Source organism: Procambarus clarkii, chromosome 9 (assembly GCF_040958095.1).
Source record: "Procambarus clarkii isolate CNS0578487 chromosome 9, FALCON_Pclarkii_2.0, whole genome shotgun sequence".
Classification (NCBI taxonomy): domain Eukaryota; kingdom Metazoa; phylum Arthropoda; class Malacostraca; order Decapoda; family Cambaridae; genus Procambarus; species Procambarus clarkii.
Window position 1 is genome coordinate 46,670,581 of NC_091158.1, and position 25,368 is coordinate 46,695,948.

At 44.7% G+C, this 25,368-nt stretch overlaps 1 protein-coding gene across 1 annotated transcript; it reads right to left on the minus strand.

Moving 5' to 3' along the window:
* Positions 1 to 9,590: 9,590 nt before the first annotated feature.
* Positions 9,591 to 21,981, minus strand: LOC138362925 (uncharacterized). Its single transcript, XM_069321505.1, has 2 exons — positions 21,968 to 21,981; positions 9,591 to 10,161 (listed from the first exon to the last, which is right to left on the minus strand). The coding sequence occupies exons 1-2, from the start codon at positions 21,979 to 21,981 to the stop codon at positions 9,591 to 9,593; spliced, it is 585 nt and encodes a 194-aa protein (XP_069177606.1).
* Positions 21,982 to 25,368: the final 3,387 nt, after the last annotated feature.

Consider the following 25,368-nt stretch of genomic DNA (forward strand, 5'->3'; position numbering starts at 1 on the left):
ATGAGCTAGTTACAAAATTCAGTATAAGTCGTCACATCAACAATGGGTTCGAGATCGATCACAAGTACAGTTTCTAAATTAAGCAACTGACATATGTGGAGAGCTAGTGTCACAATTGATATGTTTGTCCTGCACACCGCCCCCCATCCAGTGGGCAGCGGTGGATAGGTTACAATCGCTTTGTTACTACTTACAGTTAACAAACTGGGGATATTTGGCTAAAATTTCTTATACCAGATCATTTTGAATGAAATATTGACACATCGTTGGTACATTGGTTATAGAATTGTCTCTGAATTCACTATCACATAGTGACGGAGGGTGTGCGAATAATTTTGTTGACAGTTAACATTTGGTCAGGTCTACATCGGCAGATAATGAGATTTCCCAGAAATACTTGTAACCGAGTCTAAGCCGAGCAGTAGTAACATCTAGAAGTCTGCTGATTTTATTGGATGAACCATAGATGTGTCGCTCCTCTTGCATAATAGTATTGAACGAAAGTTAATCTCCCCAAACACTTTCGCATTTTGGGCAAGTTACCCCTCCACTCTCTCCATTTTTTTTTTTTGGACATTCCCTGGTAGTGTGCGGAAATACTGAAAAGTGTATACTCTTTTCAACTTTGTCACCTTAATTCTCGTCCTATGTCTTTCATTTTGGTATCAATGCGTTCGCAATAGAATTCCCAACAGAACTATGTGCATATAATGTCAAAGACAGTAGCGCGCTCCACCCGCCGACAAGATGAATGTAGGCCAAGGGTACCAGAAAAAGAAAGCTGAGCGTGATAATACTGAAAAGTGTATACCCTTTTCAACTTTGTTACCTCAATTCTCATCCTACGTTTTTTTATTTAGCATCAATGTGTTCGCAATAGAATTCTCTACAGGACTAAAGGCATATAAACTCCAAAAGCCCGGCTTACCATCCGCAACAAACAGAGAAAGCGAGAGCGTGTTACCAGGGAGCGCACAAGAGCGATAAAATGTATACACTCTTTTCATTCTGGTCACCTCAATTGTCATCCTAGGTCTTTCATTTTGGTATCAATGTGTTCGCAATAGAATTTCCAACCGGAATATATGCATGAAATGTCAAAAACAGCAGCGTGCTCCACCCGCTGACGTGATGAAAGCACGGCGGACCATCCGCACAAAACAGAGAAAGTAACCCAGGAGCACTCTAGTGCAATGTAATGTCAACACTCTTTTCACTTTGGTTACCTCAATTCTCGTCATATGTCTTTCATTTTGGTATCAATGTGTTCACAATTGTATCTGCTGGCATTTTACCCTTTGCTTGGATCTGAAGTGTTTTAGGCTCACCACGATGCAATCTGATAGTACCACACGTGTATATACCTATCTTCAAGCAGCAATTCACTCATTCAAACCGACTTATAATAGTTATCCTTTGTTCTACCTGCTAACCTGTCATATGAAGAAAGATTGTCAAAGCTTATATTACATTCTCTAGAAAAGCAAAGAATTAGGAGTGACATATGGTAGAGGTGCACAATGGGATGAATGGACATAACAAAGGGGACATTAATGGGGTATTAAAAGTAGCAACACAAGACAGAACTCGAAACAAAGTGTAAAAATTTGAAAAATTTAGATTTAGGAAAGAACTGCATGGGTAAATACACTGGGTTTGTACCTTAAGGTTCATGTATGCAATATTACAGAGTTCCAATTAACTCCCATGCATGCTGTTAATTTATGTTATGTTCATGTTTTTTATGTTAAAATGTTTTTGTTGATTTGTTTGTATATTTTCATAAGTAAAGCATGCTTACCGTCTTATTCCAAGTTTTATGATAACTTTACAAGGTTTAAAACATAAAGTTCAATATATATTCTGGTTTTCACACAGGAATTATACGTTAATATAACATCATAATAACGTAATGATGTCGTGTAAATAACGTTATACTGACGTCATATAAATGTTATATTTAAGTTATAAGAACGTAAACTGGATAGCTTTACAGAAAGTAAACAAAAAAAACTAAATGTTGACTGAAAATTATTTATTCTTAAATATAAAGCATGAAAACATTATAATTCCATAGCATTTACTATTATTTTTAAATTTTTACATAAATCTTAAAAAACTGTGTCTCAAGAATAAATGTTTTTAGTTATATCCTTTGGTTTTAAGAACATCAGATATACGTATTTATGTCAAAAGTTACAGTATTACCTTTGTGGAACCATTTAAAAACGTCCACAAACGTTCTGTGTTTGCTGGGATATAGCCACTTTGAAGAAAGTGGCTCTATAGAGCAAAATAAAAACGAAGGGAGGTGAACGAAACACCATTTCCTTCACCAATGTATTATATTATCACCGTTAAAAATATATATGTAGCAAAATTAATAGACATACTACACGAATATTTACAATAGTGTCGCTTTCGCACAGGACATTCAAAACACACACAATGCAGTGTTCGTTAAGTCCAGTGTTTCCCCCCACACTCGGTACCTTTTTCCAACTGTACTGAGAAGCACTGGCGAGTTTCACCTTGTACGTGGATCGATCCACAGAGTGTCACGAGGTGCCTCTACCCCACTATAGCCCTCCAACTGCACGCTGGCAGAGGACTTCAACCACACGCTGCACAGGGTCACGCCACTATGTACAGGGGTAGTTATCCCCTGGCAGGAGTCCCTAGCGGCAGGCTAGCAGCACATCACGATAGGCACCTCCTTGTCGTCAGGTACTCTCCCAAGCCAATTCTCGGGTACGCCGATCTCTATCCATACTGCGAAATCCAAAAGCCAACAAACTGCTAAGATCAACGGCGGCTTCCGGGGTCTTCTTCTATGACCAAGTGGAGAGAACTAGGATCATCCAAGGTAAATTGCCATCCTCAGTACCACTGCTGCCCCACGTCACTTCTATGGACACAGACACATCATCAGTTAAATGGAACGTACTGGTGAAACCAGGAAGTAATACTTACTCACTGGGGATATTGTCATTGTGCTCCGTAGCACAACAGATGGCGCTGGTCTGGAGCCGCCACCTCACCAGAGGTCATCCACAGCGACCTCTGTCTGACCAAGGCAGCAATCTTGAACCACTTGTTACGATCACACCATCACCAAAAGATGGCGTTGCCTACATAGCGTCCAATATCAGGGAAGTTCGGGTGCGGACTCGTAGATGGCGCTGGAACTGCTACTCTACCCCCTGACAAGGGCGACGAGTCCGTAACAATATATATATTGTTACAGATGCATGTGTACTCACCTTTTTGTGCTTGTGGGAGTTGAGCTCTGGCTCTTTGGTCCCGCCTCCCAACTGTCAATCAACTGGTGTACAGGTTCCTGAGCCTACTGGGCTCTATCATATCTTGACTTGAAACTGTGTATGGAGTCTGCTTCCATCACTTCACTTCCTAATGCATTCCATTTGTCAACCACTCTGACATTAAAAATGTTCTTTCTAACGTCTCAATGGCTCACTTGGGCACTCAGTTTCCACCTGTGTCCCCTAGTGCATGTGCCCCTTGTATTAAATAGTCATTCTTTATCTACCCTTTTAATTCCTCTGAGAATCTTGTATGTGGTGATTATGTCCCCTCTAACTTGTCCTGTCTCCCAGTGACGTGAGGTTCAATTCCCGTAGTCTCTCCTCGTAGCTCATACCCCTCAGTTCGGGTATTAGTCTGGTGGCAAACCTTTGAACCTTTTCCAGTTTAGTCATATGCTTGACTAGATTTGGACGCCGTGCTGGAGCTGCATACTCCAGGATAGGTCTGACATATGCGGTTTACCAAGTTCTGAAAGATTCCTTGCACACGTTTCAAAAGGCCGTTATTATGCTAGCCAACTTGGCATATGCCGCTGTGTATGTACTCACCTATTTGTGCTTGCGGGTGTTGAGCTTTCACAAATAGGTGAATACTCACACAGCAGCATATGCCAGGTTGGCTAACATAAGAACGGTGTGTGTGTGTGTGTGTGTGTGTGTGTGTGTGTGTGTGTGTGTGTGTGTTTACTAGTTGTGTTTTTACGGGGGTTGAGCTTTGCTCTTTCGGCCCGCCTCTCAACTGTCAATCAACTGTTTACTAACTACTTTTTTTTTTTTTTTTTTTTTTCCCCACACCACACACACACACACCCCAGGAAGCAGCCCGTGACAGCTGACTAACTACCAGGTACCTATTTACTGCTAGGTAACAGGGGCATTCAGGGTGAAAGAAACTTTGCCCATTTGTTTCTGCCTCGTGCGGGAATCGAACCCGCGCCACAGAATTACGAATCCTGCGCGCTATCCACCAGGCTACGAGGCCCCTGTGTGTGTGTGTGTGTGTGTGTGTGTGTGTATGAGATACCCTTGGTAAGTGAGAGTGGCAGATAACCATAGACGTTGTGTGGTCAACGTGTGTGTGTGTGGGTGTGGGGGGGGGGAGGTCAAACCCACCCTCCAACATGTGGGCTGAACATCACCTCACTAGTCAACACTCCCCCAGGCTCCAGCTGGTGCTTATAGGTGCCCCATCTAACACATGGCTCGCATAAGCCTACAGTTCTTGAGATATTTAAACTCCTCATGACAGTGGCGTCGCACCAATATAAACTGCATTGGATTTTATCCCTAAATAACAATATACTGACTAGATGTATATGTATGTATGTATGTATGTATGTATGCATGAATGTATTCCTAATCACGCCAAAGACAGCTTCTCTATCATCTAGTTTAAGATAAAAACAACTAAGTACTACATAATCAACTCCATGTAACCTACCTTACCTACTAAGTGTCAACCTATATAATATAAATTCATGCTGTTGATCTCCGTCTTGTCGTAGTTTTTAAGTATTTTCTGAACCTGTCCTCTTACAAATTATGTTTGAATTTGACCGTTTGCCCGTATGGCCGAATATGGACGTAATTTGAAAATGAAAAATAATTGAAAATAAATTTTGGAGTTTTTTCTTCCAAAACAGTAAGTTAAGGGTCCTCTGGAAGGTTAATAGGGCAGGAAGTTCCCCTAAGGTTTCAAAACGTCATGAAAACCGTTATTTGAAAGTTTCCTCTCCTAACCTTACTGAGTAAGCCGGAGGACTTACAACAGAAAACGTGATAGTACTTCACTTTCGTGAGCCAATTTAATATCAAATTACGTTCATTTTGGCCATAACGCGCATACGGGTTTAGAGCAACGCAATTTTATGAGGACGGGTTGGCCCCAAATAGTGTGGGTATTAGTGGCTTTAAGGATAGTATATACTAGCTCTATCTAGAAATCCAACATGCTAATTGTAACTCAGTATGTTTGTATGTACTTTTACCTACATAAACTATTTATTTATTCATATTATTGTATGCATGTACCTGACATGGGTGATGGAGCCATCACCCATGACCTATGACCTAAATGGATGTCATGGTGAAGGAAACCATTTAGGACCCCAACCCGTGACCTGTAGCTGACCCCATACCCCAACCCGTGACCTGTAGCTGACCCCATACCCCAACCCGTGACCTGTAGCTGACCCCATACCCTAACTCGTGAGCTGTAGCTGACCCCAACCCGTGAGCTGTAGCTGACCCCATACCCCAACCCGTGAGCTGTAGTTGACCCCATACCCCAACCCATGAGCTGTAGTTGACCCCATATCCCAACCTGTGAGCTGTAGCTGACCCCATACCCCAACCCATGAGCTGTAGCTGACCCCAACCCGTGACCTGTAGTTGACCCCATACCCCAACCCGTGAGCTGTAGTTGACCCCATACCCCAACCCATGAGCTGTAGCTGACCCCATACCCCAACCCATAAGCTGTAGCTGACCCCACACCCCAACCCATGAACTGTAGCGGGACCAATACCCATCCTGTGGGTTGTAGTGGATGCCATACCCATCCTGCACTCACCTAATTGTGCTTGCAGGAGTTGAGCTTGGGCTCTTTGGTCCCGCCTAGAGTACCGGACGCCATAGGCAGTACCGGAAGGCTATGGGGGAGTACCGCACCCCTTAGCCATCCTCCGGGCAGTACTTGTGGGAAAATCCTAGCAGACATTTATTTAGTTTTATTATATTTTTTGTTAACTTCAGTATTGAATTATGATTTTAAACGGACTGTATATTTTGATTCAGCCTGCCAGAATTTATCTGCACATAGTTTGAAGGGATATATGTACAACTTATACCACAATGTGTGGATATATATTAAGTTGTAAATATTTACCTCTAACTTTATATAAATTATAGCACCTATGGTGGTAATTAGACTACATTGGTTAGTATTACTGTTATCTTATAATTATATTAGTATACAATTTATAATGTCTCAGCTGTGTGGTTGATATAGCCTGGTAGGCAGTGTTATAGTTGTTGCCTCCAACTTCTGTTAGGGTGTGGCACATGTGCTTCAGAGTGCCATGTAATGGCGGCCTAGCATTGTGGCGTCTGTGGACCAACAAGGGTAGCAAGAAACATCACAGTTTATGTGGGCCAGCTCACCTTCTAATTATTCCAGATCACGAATGACCTGGCGAAGGAATGGCTCCATCAACATATAAAGTACAGGTGTGACATGAAATATTTGTGAGTTGCTGAGGAACACTACTCACTGTGTTAGGGTTTTCGTATGCTAATAACTGGCAATCTATCCAATATTTAACAGTGATCACTACCAATAAAAGAATATAAGGCAGTCAGGAACGTAGTTGCTGTAGGGGGTTACAATGGCAGTTTCTTGGTTGTTGACTCATATTTTGGGAGTCTCTGACGAGTTGTGAATGTCGTGAGGAGCCCTCTCTCTGTTGTTGTGTTGATTTAGGGGCGACGACGATCGTGGGGAGCCCTTTTTATTTCTCTCTCTCTGAGACAATAACTTGCCTCCCCTCCCTTGAGGTGGTGTTCCAACAATGTTTTGTTCCAATACTCTGCTGGTTCCTACTCTGTCATAAGGACTAGGGAGGCAAGCTATATTTTCTGGTGCATGGTATAATTATTCAGTCCAAGTGAATACTATTTTATTAAGTTTAAACACTAGACTCTGTTTAAAGGAATAATTAGAGTTTAATATATACATGTTGTGAATATAAGTCTTGTTGTTATGACGTCACGGAATCTTTCATTTTCCAAAAATTCTTAATGGATAACTATAGTATGTTAACATATGTATCAGATTTCTGACATAATGTCTAGGGGGCGAAATACGGGTCGAAGTCTCAGTAAGGACTGCAATCACTTTATTCCTCTCCCTCAGAATTATAGAGTTGCATTAATTTGAGCTTGCACTGTCGTGCAGCAGTACTTTCTTGACATATGTCTCGTACTGGCGCTGTGGGGTGAGGGAAGTCGTTGAGCGTCTATTTTCCTGCCAGTTCTAAAGGAACTAATTTCTCTAATGTTTTGAAAGTAGTGTTGCCTTGGCATTTTACTTTCACTATTCTCAAGATGCCCTTAGGGTCTGGATGAACAGAGACTATTTGGCCTATTGGCCACTCTGAGGGTGGCCCATCGCTGTCCACCAGAACTATGTCACCAGGGTTCAAGTTAATTCTATTGTAGGGGTTGTTTGCCCTGTAGTGATACTCCCTCAGAGCAGTAAGGTATTCTCGGGTCAATACTTCATTCCACCGACTTATCACTCGTGAGAGATGTTTAAAACGTTGAACCAAGTCACTCTCTCGGACATATGAAGGATCTTCTGGTTCCTCATTCATAAGGGACACAAAAGGTCTTAGAGGTTTCCCCCCTACATCAAATGAGCTGGACTTAACGGTTCATGTTGTGAAACATCATCAGAGAGGTAGGTAGGTGGTCAGTTGTTAACTCAAGCTTCTATTTCTGTGACAACGGTTTGAAATTCCTTCATGTCAACTTTTTGGCGGTGTATGGTTTTTCGAAAAGAACTTTTCACTGTACCAACCATGCATTCATAGAAACCTCCGTGCCATGGTGCTCTTGGAGGTATGAATTTCCAGTGGCACTGCCGTTGATTTAGGGCCGTGCGTACCATTGGGTGGTTCCAGATTTCCCTCAGACATGCTTCTCCTACCACTAAGTTGGACCCATTTTCTGAGAACATTAACTTAGGACAGGATCTACGTGAAGCAAACCTGCGGAAAGCCTGTAAGAATGCCTTGGCACTCATATCGGTAGTCACTTCTAGATATACTCCCCTTCCTGTGGCACAGGTGAATAGGCAGATATATGCCTTCCCTAGTATTTTGTTCTTGGTGTCTGTCAGTGTTAGTGCTCCTGCGAAATCTACTCCTGTGGTCTCAAAAGGACGAATATGTACAACTCGTTCCTTTGGAAGTGAAGGTCTCAGATATGGACACTGGCATCATACGTCCGGCATATTACACAGGATTTATTATGGATTTTACAGTCAGCCAACATTGGGGTAGCCAGTACTGTTGTCTGAAGTCTGTGAAGGTATCTAATACCCCACCATGCAGAGTATCGTGTTTGTGTATATGTAACACAATTAGTTTGCTTATTATGTAGAGACAAGGAAGTAATATTAGATTTTTTGCTTCCAGATCTATATCCATATGTTGCAAGCGTCCTCCCCACTTTATTAGGTTATAATTGTTTGTGTCTATCCAGAGACCCAGCTCATTCTCAAGTTTCTTAGAGACGTTGTCAAATTCCATTCCGAATGTATCTGTTTAAGCTCTTTTAACCCAGTACCTTAAGGTATTAGGGAATTGATGCATGATTTCTATTTTCTTAAGAAAATCAAACACCACTTGGGTGACCCCTATTAGTTTATTCAGTTCAGAGTACCGATTAGGACGAATTACCAAAGTCTGAGGTGGTTCTGAATTCTCAGTGGGAGCAGTGACATTGGTCCAAAGGACTTGTGGCTTTTGTTCAGGCCACTGGTCGCTGACTAGCCACTGAGTTCCATTGAACCACATCTCTGCTTTGGTTAATTACCGTAAAATCAGGCCTCGAGAGAGATAGTCAGCAGGATTCTCCTTGGTGCGTACATATCTCAGTTTGTACCCTGCCGACCACTCTCGTATTTCCTTAATGCGGTTAATCAAGTAAGGGTTTTTGCTGTTATTGTTTCTCACCCACTGTAGCACTGCCTTATTATCTGACCATACCACTGTTTCTTCAAAGTGGATGTTGCTTAAGGCCTTGATCAGATAATGAGCCAATCTTACTCCTAACAGTAGGGCTGTTAACTCCAGTTGAGGCAATGGTCGTTTCTTTAACAGTGCCACTCTGGCCTTTGATGTGAGCAAATTGGCTTACCCATTTGATACCAGGTAAGATACTGTGACATAGACCTTTCCCGAGGTATCGCAAAACACATGTAGCTTAATTGTTTTTTAATTTGATAGTCCCAATGGGTCGAAGGGTTTGCTGACTTGGGATGGTAGTTTTTCTCATTGTTACATTGGTGGTATCTGGTTCCACTGATTTGATTGTTAACTGATCTGCAGTTGTATCCCATTCAATGCCTAGTACCTTTGTCTTCTGGGGTACCTTGTTGTCTGGAAATTCTGTTTCGATCAATTGATTTAATTTGGTATTGTTGGAGACCCACGATTGGAGAGTAATATTTGCTTCCAATAATTCTTGATTGGTCTCGTGTTATATGCTCAGCAGTTTACTTTCACTGCTAGTTGTTCTTTGGAAATTTTCCACATACAGGTTGTTGCTAATTTCAGTTTTATGTGGGCTATTAGAATTCTTCAAGTGTGTATCTAAGGTAGCTTGAATCAGAAACAATGAAGAAGTAGCACCAAACAAAACTGGCGCAAGCCTGTAGGTGATTAATTCACTGTTAGGATCATTAGGATCCTTGATCCATAGGAACTTGGTGTAGTTACAGTCTTCTTCTTGGAGACCTATCCTAAGGAATGCCTTATTGATGTCGGCCGTGTATGTATATGTCCTGATACGGAACTTTAACAGCACGTCGTATAGCCTTTTTCTCAGGTTAGGGTCAGTTTGTAGGCAGTCATTCAATGAAACACTATTTTGCTTAGTCTTGGCAATGCAGTTAAATACTATCCTTATTGTGGTAGTAGCAGAATTTTTCAGTACTGGGTGGTGCGGCAGGTTCTGTCCATCCTTAGGATCATCATTTGTTACAACCTCGATAAATTTGTTATCGAGTTGTTGTTGGATTATATCATGGTACAATTTCAAGATCTCAGTTCTATGTCATGTGCTCACATAGACATCATTTCAAGATATCTATGTGAGCGCATCACCAGGGCCCTTATGTTTTTTTTAAGGTCGAATCACCTGCGACCTTAAACAACTTCCGTACTCTGTTCCAGAGAAAGTTGATAAACTAATTGATTGTAGTTTGACTTCTGGTTGTGACTGGTTATGGGAAGCCGTGGTTGTAATGTTTGTTCTTGCCTTGTAATGAGTTATTACATTGACAATGTGTTATAACTTGATTTGAATGGTATCTTCATAACCTGCCTGATCTTGTATGATAGCCTCTAGTGTTGCATCAATTATTGTAGTGTCAGTAAGAATAGCCACATATTTTTCTATTTGGCTTCTTACTTGGTCAATTTTTTTTATTGGCAACCATATGATAGCCCTCCAGTTCAACATGATTAGCTAGAGTTTGTTTACACAGAGCCTCGAATTTATTGATCTGTCTCGTTCAATGGCCTATAATAGCTGATATTATAGTTAAAGAGTGTAGGAAATCCGAAACACTTTAACGTAAGTTACCCTTTAAGAATTTAAAGAATGGGTGATTTCAAGACGTTATCACACAAAACGTATATATTAAATCTCATTTCTTTTAAAACTTCAGTCTGGTGTTTATACTTAATAAAATATTATTCACTAGGACTGAATATAATTAAATACACCAGAATATAGCTTCACTCCCTATTCCTTAAGACATAAATAGAACCAGCAAACATTACTGGACGCCAGACGACAGCTGAGCACTAGTCACGTACACACAGAACTTGTAAACAGACCTCACAAAACAGTGAGGGCTCCATTAGCAAGCACAACTCGTCATAGACTCCCAAGTTATGTGTCAACCAACCGAGTAACTGCTTTGTGACCCTTACAGCAAAGAGAAGAGCTAAGTATCCGACTTGCTAATATATTTTATTATTAGTGATCACTATAAATATAGGATAGGGGGCTGGTTATTAGCAGACAAAAAACCCAACACAGTGTTTATTCAACTACACACACACTAAATATTTCATGTCACACCTGTAATTTATATGTTAATGAGCAGTTCTTACAGCCTTAACTTTTTACAGGCAATAAGTGATTTGGAGTAACTGAAAATGCTGAGCTGGCCCCACAAACAGTGAAGTTTATTGCTACCTTGGCTGTACAGTAGTGCCACTGATCTAGTCACCATTATGTGGCACTGAGGCACATGTACCACACCCTAAGCTGATGGAGGAAACATAGCCAGCCTAATTAGGCCATATCAACCACTCAGCTAAGGCTTTACATTATATTAATGCAGTAGATAATTGTAGTAATGTTAAAATTAGCAGAGTAGACCACAATGTGTGGTATAATTTTCATTTAGCAAAAGGTAAACAATTTGTAGTTTGTCCTGTATCTACTCATAGTGATATAAGCTACAATTATCCCTCCAACTATGTGCAGATAAGATTCTGGCATGATTTGAGTGGTAACCTTGTGTCTATGCTGGTTTCACCTCACGTTAGCTCCTCAATATCACTCTTAGTTGGTACAGAGACACACATTAACACTCAAAGGTGAAATGATTATAGTTAAATATACCTAGGGTTAGAGTAATATTATATGTACAACACTACTTGTGTTGTCATAAGAAACTGCACAATAAAATATACTTGCTAGGCTGTACTATAGGTTCAACTCTAGACACGAGTAAAATCCTTCCCTTACACCAGGTAGCACAATTAATTTAGACTAGGTTGCTGTACAACTCCAGTCTATTATTATTCTACCGTTGTATAAGAGTTGGCTGTAAATAATGGTAATATGTGCAGTAAATGGAATAGTGCAATATTAATATAATGTTTATATGTAATCACTTAAAATGATATATATTTTATGGGTTAAATTAGCCTCTTATCAACCTCTTGTAATGAAATAGCACAAATATTCTTAGGTTCAGTTCTTGGCACAATATTAGTGCCTACTGTAAGTTCTGTCCAATGTTAGTTTTGGTTCAGTTAATTAGGCTAGAAAATTGTACAGCAGTGTATTCCTGCTATAATTTATATATGTGTGTATATTGGACTAATTAGTTTATGTTCATCCTAGATTTGATGAACCACTGGTTTATCTGGTTCATTGAGGACCAAACTTATGTGGAAAAATCTTAGCAGGCATTTATTTATTTTTATTATATATTTTGTTGACTTCAATATTGAATTATGATTTTAAACGGACTGTATATTTTGATTCAGCTTGCCAGAATTTATCTGCACATAGTTTGAAGGTATATTTACAACTTATACCACAAAGGGTATATATATATATATATATATATATATATATATATATATATATATATATATATATATATATATATATATATATATATATATATATATATATATATAAGTTGTAAATATTTACCTCTAACTTTATATAAATTATATCCCATAAGGTGGTAATTAGACTACATTGGTTAGTATTACTGTTATCTTATAATTATATTAGTATACAATTTAGAATGTCTCAGCTGTGTGGTTGATATAGCCTGGTAGGCAGTGTTATAGTTGTTGCCTCCAACTTCTGTTAGGGTGTGGCACATGTGCTTCAGAGTGCCATGTAATGGCGGCCTAGCACTGTAGCGTCTGTGGACTAACAAGGGTAGCAAGAAACATCACACTTTATATGGGCCACCTCACCTACTTATTCCAGATCACGAATTATCTGGCGAAGGAATGGTATTAATAATGGCTCCATCAACATATAAGGTACAGGTGAGACATGAAATATTGTTGTTGTTGTTGTTGAGTTAGGGGTGACGACGATCGTGGGATCGGATGCGCCCCGGCGTACTCGTGAAGGGTGAATCGCAAAGCCAGGAAAAGCAAAATGCTAAGCCAAAACGCAAAACGAGTGACGCCAAGCACTAGAAACTAATATGCCACACGGCAAAGCTACCCACAAAGGGAGAGGCAGAAGCACATAATAGAACAGGGCAAACAAACAGCCAGAAGGGCACACGGCATGTCAGAGCAAATACACAAGAAATCAGAGCACATACTTGCCCGGGAACTTGGCCCGCCTGAACCTTACATGAAACGCCTCCCAGAGCACCCATTGCCAAGGGTCTCGTCCATCCACCGGGGACGCCAAAACATACGGAACCGGGGCAACAAACGCCCGCAAACTGGGGACCCAGATGGTAGAACTCATGAGGCGGGAAGTCGCCACTCGCCCCCACAGGAAGGGAACTTGCCCCCCACGAAAGCACTCCGGTCCGTCAGACAGCAGTAACTCTGCAATCTTTGACCAGTGACCCGGTGGCATCACAGACGCCGGCAACACGTCCCCCAGGGCCCCAACACGCACCCGCACCACAGGGGTACCCGCAGCCCCGGGCACACCACCAGACGACAGCAGGGAACCCGGACGGCGCGCATCCTTCCGTAACGTCACCACCAGGCCACGCCCAGCACCAGAGTCCACACCATCCCTGGCAGCGGAAGCCACCACCCCCCACTGTGGAGAGTCCCCCGGCGGAGAAAGAACCGAAGGCACGTCTGAGACACAGGCACCAGCACCGGCAGGCACATGGACCTCCGCCACCACGAACCGCGGAGACATCGACGCATCCGTATCCACACTGTCAACATCCGAAGCCCTACAGTCACTGAAGTCACCAACGTCGGCCCAGGAAGAAGACGAACGCCGGGAACGTTTGGGCACCGGCCGGATATCGTCAGAGCCGGTAAGTGACCCAGAAACACGGGAACCACGAGCCGAAGGAACCGACGCCAGGACGGCAGCAGCCTCAACCACAGGGGGAACCGGGCCACACACAGCAGGAGGCTCCGCAGCCACCCCAGCACCAAGCACATCCGGGACCCGAGTCACGGACACAGGGCCAGGCGCAGCATCAGAATATGAGGGAGAAGACAGCGACGTCACACAGGGAGCTCCAGGAAGGCCCACGGGAGCAGCTGGGACAGCGACAGGAACAGGCAGACCAACCGACGGTACCTCAAGAACCGGAGGAGGGACGGCAACAACCGGAGGAACGGCAGGCGCCGCCGGGGAAGCTGCAGCAGCGAACGGGACGCTCACCTCCTCACCCCCGGAGTCCTCCTCCAGAGGGAGCGGCGGGAAATCCTTCTCACGAAACAAGTTTACAGGAGCGACCGGATCAGCAGTACACCCGGCAGCCTGATGCCCCAACAAGCCACACCGGAAGCAAGTACGGGGTTGCCGGGCATAAAACACACGCACGTAGTACCTCAACAGCCGGACAGAGCACGGTATGTCCGACCTCAGTCGCATCCCGAGGGTCCGAATGTTGGTCTTCACACCCGAATACGTGCCAGACGACAGGGAGTTCATCCGCACACTGACGACGGAGCCGTACCTCTGGAAGAATCGCCGGAGGAGAGTCTCAGGAAACTCCATGGGGGTGCCATGAACACTGACATTCGTCACAGCACCACTACGGTCTGAAATGGTCACAGACCCGGTGCCGTCCTGTAACTGCAAAGTACGTCCCTCGTACCTCCGTAAGAAAGCACGGTACACCGCCTCACCCACAAACTTGATAACAACACGGTGAGCAGTTACCAGCTCAATGCCATATACGTCCCCAACCGGGACACGAAGCATGTCACTCAACACCACGTCCACCAGCGGGTAACCAGCACGGCCAGTAAACTCCAATCCGATGGAGTTTAACCGCACGACAGCGGGAATAGGGCCGCCCATCGCAAAACACGCCACGTCTCCACCACCAGGAACAGCAGGGAGGGTAAACACCCCCACACCCCCTGCCGGCGAAAACGGCAACGACCACAAACTGCCGGAGCGGACAAGCGACACGTCCTCACTCAACGGCAGCGCAGGTGGAACCACATGAAATATTTGTGTGTTACTGAGGAACACTACTCACTATGTTTGGGTGTTCGTATGCTAATATCTGGCTTCCTATTGTCACGTGGGGGTGGGCGGTCCGGGGCTCTGCTAACACTCGGCTGCTAGGGGCTCAAAGGGCCCAAATACTCAGCCCCTCCGACTCCCTGGATTCACCGGAGTCTCCTTGGTCACACAAGATAGGACCAACAATGCCCACCTCCGCAGGTCTTTGCTTCCACCACAAAGGGGTGCCACTGATTCACCCTGGAAGCCCTTCAGTCAACCACGGGGAAACTGCTGTTAACAGTTCCGGCCTAGACCCGTGGGGGAGTGAAGGAAGACTCAGGCTTACCTATAACCATAACCTCCCTGAGTCTTGCCTGCCAGACAAAAAAAGGTTGCAGGAACTCCTTTCCCGCCTGTCTTCTCTATCTTCCTCTTAGCAAGGTCGCCAGCTGGGTTATTATATCTGCACCCCAGCAATGCAGTTCAGTGGGTGTATCATATATCGTTGGTAGCCAGAAATGTATGCTCATAGAGAAATATCACAAATGGAGGCACACTCAAACACAGTAATAAAATGTGTGGATTTACTGACGCAAATTACATGAACACACACACACAATCACAAGTAATACATGAATATGGAATATGGATAATGAGTCTGGAGATCGTCAGCCTCTTCTTCCACGACCTCCAACTCTCCTTCAACTGGGCAGGAAGACAGGAGTCTCACACTCTCACAGGAGGGCCTCTTCACCACGTCGGCACCTCTTCTTCACTGTCCTGCCATCCATACACACTGTCCTCTCTGACAGTCCTGGACACAAGCTGCTTTGCAGCCTATTCTACTATTAAAGTAATAAAGTCTTGCTGCCACATACACGAGTAAATATTGTGGCCTAACTAGCCTACTCATACAAGGGGTAATGGGAGGGAAAAATGATCTACCTTACACTCCTGGCTCACGACGCCTGTCCCTCGATGGTGTGAGGTTCCCACGCTTCCTTGGGTCGATCCTCGACGATCCAGGACGTTCCACAGGCCCTCAGGTGTCGTGAAGCCTTCGCGTCGTCGCCGTTCCAATCCCTGAGATTCAGCTGCCCCAATCCTGGTTCATCGATGGGCGCTGAGCTAATCACTATTTTTCCCCACACTCGCCTCTCCCACAGGGCGTCGCTCCTTGTCCTAGGCACGGTGTCGTCCTTCCAAGATTCTCAGTGGATGTGACCCCAGTCACAGCTAGGCTTGCTCGCCCACCTTCCAGACCTCAACGTCCAGCCAGCGGCGCCGCCCAGCGTCGTCGCCGACTATTTTCCAAGTTTGGCACTTCTCTGCTCACTGAACTTGGTTCCTCTTTGGCTTCCCAGAAGCGCAGGGTCTCCAATAACTATGATGGCTGCGACAGCCAGCTCAATCCACTGAACAAGGCTTGCAGAGCCTCCAATCCCTGAGAGCAGACCGAGGCGCGTCCTGTCGCTTCCACGGTCAGTACAACTCTGACGTTGGCGCCGCCCGGGGCACTCGGTGACGTCATGGCGGGCCCTGATTTGTCGCCCGCGACCTACGTCGGCCAATCCGCGATCGGCTTGTGTCCCTTCCAAAAGGTCATATCTGCCGTAGGGGATACTGTTTCATTTTATAACAGGGCGCCAATTTTCCTTTATTTACAACTTATAATATAACCTCCTTCCATTAAATGGCAGCCGGTTTGGTCGCCACATATATCATTAGACTCCCTGAACCTCAGAGAATCAGTAGGGAGAGCTGATATGACTCTTTAACCCTTGCACTGCTCACCTATTTTCGGCAAAAACGTCTTGGTGCAATTGACAAGGACATATTTTTGTTATTTTTACAAATGTTCAGGTAAATTTAATGTCAAAATGTTTCCAAAGTCAACTATTTCCATTTCAAAACATAAATAGTAATGAAAACATTAAAAAACATTAAAATATAGCCAAATTAAAAAACAAAGAGCACAACTCTCTGAGCGCCTAAAGGCGCTTTGCGCAGTGCAGTGGTTAAGCCGGCAAACGAAAGAAATAGGAGAGGGCACCGTAACACTATCCAATATGTAATAGTGATCACTACCAATAAAAGAATATAAGACAGTCGGGAACTTAATTGCTTTAGGGGTCACAGTGGCAGTTTCTTGGTTGGTTAACTTATATTTTGGGAGTCTTTGATGAGTTGTGCATGTCGTGAGGGAGCCCTCTCTGTTTCTCTCTCTCTCTGAGACAATGGCTTGCCTGCCTCCTCCCTTGAGGTGGCGTTCCAACAATGTTTTGTTCCAATACTCTGCTGGTTCGTTCTGTCTTAAGGACTAGGGAGGAAAGCTATATTTTCTGGTGTATGGTATAATTATTCAGTCCTAGTGAATACTATTTTATTAAGGTATAATTATTCAGTCCTAGTGAATACTATTTTATTAAGTTTAAACACTAGACTCTGTTTAAAGGAATAATTAGAGTTTTATATATTCGTGTTGTGAATATACGTCATGTGATGACGTCACGGAATCTTCCCTTATCTATAATATCTTAATGGGTAACTATAATATGTTAACATTTGTGTCGGATTTCCGACAGTACTTGACTGGGCAGTACTTGATAATGTAAGCAGTAGTGGACCCCCATAACCATCTACAGGTGGTAGTAGACACCTTAGGTCCCATTCCATTGACGGTACCAGAACCATACCAATCCTGTAGGCTGTAGTGGACCATACATCCATTTTTTGGATGGTAGTCGACCCTATACTCATCCTGTTGGGAGCAGTGGACCCCATACCTATCCTGTGGGCAGAAGTGGACCATACACCCATTTTCTGGGCAGCAGTGACCTCATACCCATCCTGTGGGTGTAGTGGACCCCATACCCATCCTATACGTGGTTGTGGACCCCCTTACTCATCCTGTGGATGGTAATGGACCCCATACCTATCCAGTGGGTGATAGTGGATCCCATACTCATCCTTTGGGTGGCAGTGGACCCCATACACAACCTACAGGTGGTAGTGAACCCTATACTTATCCTGTGGCCGGTACTGGGCCACATACCCATCCTGTGGGTGGTAGTGGCCGCCATGCTCATCATGTGGATGATAGCGGACTCCATACTCATTCTGAAGGAGGAAGCGAACCCAAACACTCATCCTCTGAGCGGTAGTGGACTCCATACCCATCGTTTGGGGGCAGTGAACCTCATACCCATCCTGTGGATGGAAGTGGACCCCATAGCCTTCCTGTTGGCGGTAGTGGACATCATGCCTATGTCGTGGGCAGTAATGCACCCCATACCAATCGTGGGGCGGTAATGGACCCCATACCTATCCTATTGTTGGTAGTGGACCCATACCCAACCTACAGGTGGTAGTGGAACCCATACCTATCCTTTTAGGTGGTAATGGACTCCATAAACATCGTGTGATATGTTGTGGACCCCTAGATCTTTCTGGTTTTCAGTAGTGTACCCCTCACAGACATTTCAACTTAACATCGTTTTCTGATGACGTTCCTGCAATTCACTCTCTCTAGATTTTCAAAGCACATACTATTATATATAAAAATTATTTCTCAGAACCCCACAATTACATGTAATAATTTATAGTGCTTATTATAATTTACTTCAATTGGATGTAGCGTATCCATGATACTTGAATAACATGGAAAATAGCACGTAAATTTCACATCAGAAATTTCACTGAAAAAATACAATTATCATTTAAAATAGGAGCAAACGGACGCTTATGCTCTCTACAGTAATGTGACGGGTACTATGGGACAGACTATGGTGCGTGAGGAAGGGTTGGTGCCTGGTGATAGGGAAATAACTGGAAATCTACAACAGATAAACTATGAACATTAGTAGCTTAAGAACTATGAGCCTTTGGCCACAATGATACTATGTTATTGCGAGAGCGGGTTGCACTAACATAGAGGGAGCACAGAGTACACACAGCTGGCCCAGTGGTGTGTGATAGATATCTCCACAGCTGGCCCAGTAGTGTGTGATAGATATTTCCACAGCTGGCCCAATAGTGTGTGATAGATATTTCCACAGCTGGCCCAGTAGTGTGTGATAGATATTTCCACAGCTGGCCCAATAGTGTGTGATAGATATCACCACAGCTGGCCCAGTGGTGTGTGATAGATATCACCAGTAACATAGAGGGAGCACAGAGTACAAACAGGTGGCCCAGTAGTGTGTGACAGATATCACCAGTAACATAGAGGGAGCACAGAGTGCACACAGCTGGCCTAGTAGTGTGTGATAGATATCTCCACAGCTGGCCCAGTAGTGTGTGATAGATATCTCCACAGCTGGCCCAGTAGTGTGTGATAGATATCTCCACAGCTGGCCCAGTAGTGTGTGATAGATATCACCAGTAACATAGAGGGAGCACAGAGTACACACAGCTTGCCCAGTAGTGTGTGACAGATATCACCAGTAACATAGAGGGAGCACAGAGCACACACAGCTGGCCCAGTAGTGTGTGATAGATATCTCCACAGCTGGCCCAGTAGTGTGTGATAGATATCTCCACAGCTGGCCCAGTAGTGTGTGATAGATATCTCCACAGCTGGCCCAGTAGTGTGTGATAGATATCACCAGTAACATAGAGGGAGCACAGAGTTCACACAGCTGGCCCAGTAGTGTGTGATAGATATCACCAGTAACATAGAAGGAGCACAGAGCACACACAGCTGGCCCAGTAGTGTGTGATAGATATGTCCACAGCTGGCCCAGTAGTGTGTGATAGATATCTCCACAGCTGGCCCAGTAGTGTGTGATAGATATCACCACAGCTGGCCCAGTGGTGTGTGATAGATATCACCACAGCTGGCCCAGTGGTGTGTGATAGATATCACCAGTAACATAGAGGGAGCACATAGTACACACAGCTGGCCCAGTAGTGTGTGATAGATATCTCCACAGCTGGCCCAGTTGTGTGTGATAGATATCTCCACACCTGGCCCAGTAGTGTGTGATAGATATCTCCACACCTGGCCCAGTAGTGTGTGATAGATATCTCCACACCTGGCCCAGTGGTGTGTGATAGATATCTCCACACCTGGCCCAGTAGTGTGTGATAGATATCTCCACACCTGGCCCAGTAGTGTGTGATAGATATCTCCACACCTGGCCCAGTAGTGTGTGATAGATATCTCCACAGCTGGCCCAGTGATGTGTGATAGATATCACCACAGCTGGCCCAGTAGTGTGTGACAGATATCACCACAGCTGGCCCAGTAGTGTGTGACAGATATCACCACAGCTGGCCCAGTAGTGTGTGACAGATATCACCACAGTGTGGGGTGTTTAATTTTTGCTTTCACGACTGCAATGCGTACGTCGCCAATGTACATGTGGCAGACGCTTCACGAAGCTGTCGGAATTTGCAGAATAGAAAATACGAGAGGAACCGTACAGGGCCTGGGAGCAAGGTCGAGTTAGTCCTTGAGGGTCTCTTCTCAGACTAGTCTCACCTGGTCCTGCTCCACGTTGATCGTTGGAATCTCCTCAATGATTTAACACTTTATGGGACTCCTAGGGTCCTCATCACATTTATAGTTTGTGACTTATAGACAACTCGGTGTTGAAGACACTTAGAGCTGAGGGCTTCAGTATTGTTGGCAGTATTCAGAAGTGGTTCAACGGAAACACCGCATGCAGCTTAACAGTAGTTTATTTACTAACTTAACCACTAATACACAGAGTGCTTGATTTACTTTAGATTGGCGTCAGCAAAGCTATGGTTATATTAGCGAGACTCTTGACGTCTGGCTAAACGACTCGTATCCACTCGTGGAGAAACACCTAACTTAACACAGTTGACAGCCAATTCACTTAACACGGCAACTTAACTGCCGGTATGCAAAGGGATCACAAGAGTTCCAACCGGATACTCGGGTAATGATGATATGCAGTAAATCAACAACTACACTGTCAATGGGACAGGCAATAACATGCACAATAATATTATCACACAATAACTAAATGTGTGATGTATGTGAAGCTCACATTCACAGACGAGTGAAATGCCGTGATACCACACAGATAAACACGCATTCACCGTCGATTCACCTATGACCTGTGACAGGTATGAGGAGGTGAGAACTGTGGTTGATCCCTCAGATCAACACAGACACAATAAAACAATGACAAGATCTTGTAATTACAGATAGGTATCTTTTCCTTACTCACTCACTCACTCACTCAGGCGCATTTATACAAGCACTCGTAGGTGGCCTGACAGCTGGTTTCGCTCGTAGACACGGAGGGTACTTGCAGTAGGGCGGGCTGTATGCTTAACAGACAGACACACGCGCACCCACTGGCACTGGCGATGAGCAAGGTGGTGACGTCACGTAGTAGTGTGAGGGCGGCGGCGGGCGCCTCGAGGCACAGAAGTACAGAGGTACTAGGGTACTGGGTACTGAGGTGCACGCTCGGGACGAGTGGCGGCTGGCGGCGGCTGTGGTAAAGTCACACACAGGTTACTTAGGCGGCGGCACTGCCTTAGTTCACTCTAAGTCACTCACAACGATCTTTGTCACCAGGGGTTACCTTATAACAGTCTGTTTCGCTCTCGAGATTTGTCACTTTAGGCTTCTGAATACTATATTCACAACCCGTGATTCTGGGCGGGTGTGTCGTATAATCTTCAGGCGCTGAATTAACTTGACGGTGAGGAATAGACGGTGTTCAGTCTATTGGCCGGTAGAACAGAACACGTCCACTTTGCTAGAGATCCCTCACAAGAATGCCTGAAGCTCAGGGCGTCTTGTGGCACACACAAGGGGATTACAATTTGACCAATGGCATTGCAGCAAATGGGCGGGAACCAATCATATTAGCTCGTTCGATGAGCAGTAGCAGGAGTGACGTCATGAACACGTCACGACCACGTCATACCTGTTATTGTCCATCGCGCCGGTTGACCCCAGAGGTCAGACGCTGCTAGCGTCTCCCCTCTCCCACGCTCCACCACCAGTCTACTCACTGACCCTTCGGTGGCAAGTATGCTTAACTCCCTGTATCTACTTCCTGCCTGGACATACGGCGGCCTCCATATTATGAAAGTGTTCCTGATTAAGTGGGCATTCTGGAGATACCCAACATGCCAGGTCACTATCCAGGGTTAACAGAAATAGGACCTTGTGCACAAGATCGGTGCACTGTGCACAGCAATGAACCATTCAAGTCAGCTGTGGGAGAATCTCGGGAGACACTCTCTCACACACAAGGGGCATAACTGGCCGACCCCTCACAGTGTTCAAGAGAGAACTGGATAAGCACCTCCAAAGGATACCTGATCAACCAGGCTGTGACTCATACGTCAGGCGGCGAGCAGCCGCGTCCAACAGCCTGGTTGATCAGTCCGGCAACCAGGAGACCTGGTCGACGACCGGGCCGCGGGGACGCTAAGCCCCGGAAGCACCTCAAGGTAACCTCAAGGTAAGGTAAGGTACACACAGCTGGCCCAGTAGCGTGTGACAGATATCTCCACACCTGGCCCAGTGGTGTGTGATAGATATCTCCACACCTGGCCCAGTAGTGTATGATAGATATCACCACAGCTGGCCCAGTAGTGTGTGACATATCTCCACACCTGGCCCAGTGGTGTGTGACAGATATCTCCACACCTGGCCCAGTGGTGTGTGATAGATATCTCCACAGCTGGCCCAGTAGTGTGTGATAGATATCACCACAGCTGGCCCAGTAGTGTGTGATAGATATCACCACAGCTGGCCCAGTAGTGCGTGACAGATATCTCCACAGCTGACCCAGTAGTGTGTGATAGATATCACCAGTAACATAGAAGGAGCACAGAGCACACACAACTGGCCTAGTAGTGTGTGATAGATATCACCAGTAACATAGCAGAGAGCACAGACCACACAGCTGTGCCATTAGTGAGGAAGATAATCTAGAAAGGGAAGTCACATTTTTGTCACTGGTATCGCTTTTTGTCGCTCAACGTTCCGTCCGCCTCGATATGGATACTGCGTAGTTGTGAGTAGTGTACTGTTAACAGTTCTCGTGTGTAGTGAAGTGTCTTGCTTTGGGTTTTACCAGCATTCATTGATTTTATCTGTTGTGAAGACTGTACCTGGTGTCCTGAAGGTACTGACCACAGTGTGACCACAAAGCCTTGTCCTGAGTGTGACAGTTGGTTACATTGAGAGTGTGGCCTGGTGTGCTGTGATAAGTAATTAGAAACAAACTATCCTTAGCAACTCTCCGGCCTACCGCTTTTGGTAAACCAGTGAGCCATAAGGTTTTGGTAAAACAAGCAGCAAATAGCTCTTGGTGTAACAGCCAGTTTAGCGCTAGTGGTACATCAGACATCATCCAGTTATTGTCGTCTAACAAAAGGTCTGTGATAATCTTATTTGTTGTTATTTCTTACACAAATTATTATAAAAGTTCAACATAAGATTAATAGTTTTTCAAGTGAAAGTACATATTCAATATGTGACCATTCTGCTTAGAATTTCCATGTGCCAGTCCATAGGTAATGTCTTTAACGTCAGCCAAAGGGGACAAAGGTGTTCCTACACTCATTTGTAGACGTCGGCCACAGATATATAGTCTCCGCCACAATAGTGTCCAGGGTTTTTCATATATTACAGACTACTGCTGTTCTCTGTAAGTGATGTTGCACTTCCGACATTTCACACAATTATTAACCACATGTCTAACCCTACTTTGGCGTTGTAACAACTACAACCACCACACCAGTGTAAACTACCACAAAGATCAACGCTCCAGCAACCAGGACCACAAGGTTCACCACACCACCATACATGACCACAAGGTTCACCACACCACCATACATGACCACAAGGTTCACCACACCACCATACATGACCACAAGGTTCACCACGCCACCATACATGACCACAAGGTTCACCACGCCACCATACATGACCACAAGGTTCACCACACCACCATACATGACCACAAGGTTCACCACACCACCATACATGACCACAAGGTTCACCACACCACCATACATGACCACAAGGTTCACCACACCAGCATACATGACCACAAGGTTCACCACACCACCATACATGACCACAAGGTTCACCACACCAGCATACATGACCACAAGGTTCACCACACCACCATACATGACCACAAGGTTCACCACACCACCATACATGACCACAAGGCTCACCACACCACCATACATGATCACAAGGTTCACCACACCAGCTTACATGACCACAAGGTTCACCACACCACCATACATGACCACAAGGTTCACCACACCACCATACATGGCCACAAGGTTCACCACACCAGCATACATGACCACAAGGTTCACCACACCAGCATACATGACCACAAGGTTCACCACACCACCATACATGACCACAAGGTTCACCACGCCAGCATACATGACCACAAGGTTCACCACACCACCATACATGACCACAAGGTTCACCACACCCCCATTCATGACCACAAGGTTCACCACGCCACCATACATGACCACAAGGTTCACCACACCACCATACATGACCACAAGGTTCACCACACCACCATACATGACCACAAGGTTCACCACACCAACGTACATGACCACAAGGTTTACCACACCACCATACATGACCACAAGGTTCACCACACCACTATACAACCCGCTCTCGCACAAGACAGCACATATATGACTTATTGCTAATAGTCAATATTTTCCTTATGAATTAGTACATATGTGGTATATTCCCAGTTATATTTTTACCAAGGCCCAAACTCTTCCTCACGTACCAATTTACGTCTCACAGTACCCGTCCATCGTCGTAGACAGCAGAATAGTCGTGATTGGTTCAATTATAATGAAAATTGTAGTTTTCAGGTCCCACATGGGTTGTGAAATTGACCTACTATTGTCCATGCTCTTAGAATATTACTGATCAGCTACATCCAATTGAAGGCTCATAGTTTTGTTTTGAGAAATATTAGTTGTTCTTAGTAAATTATAATAAGCACTATAATTTATTACATAAAATATAAGTGCTTCAACAATCATTATTATTTACACTAGTTTGTGCTTTAAAAATCTTTAAAGAAAGTATTGTAGAATCGTGAACAGAAAACGATGTTACGTTGGAATGTTTATGGGGTAAACTACTGCAAACAGGATGGTACTGTGTCTGCTACCTACTGTAGGATGGGTATAGGGTCCACTACTACCTGTTTGGTGGGTAAGGGGCCCATACCACTTGTAGGATAGGTCTGGGCCCATGAACTGCCCATAGGATGGGTATGGGGACTACTATGGGCAACAGCTATGAAAGCAGCTA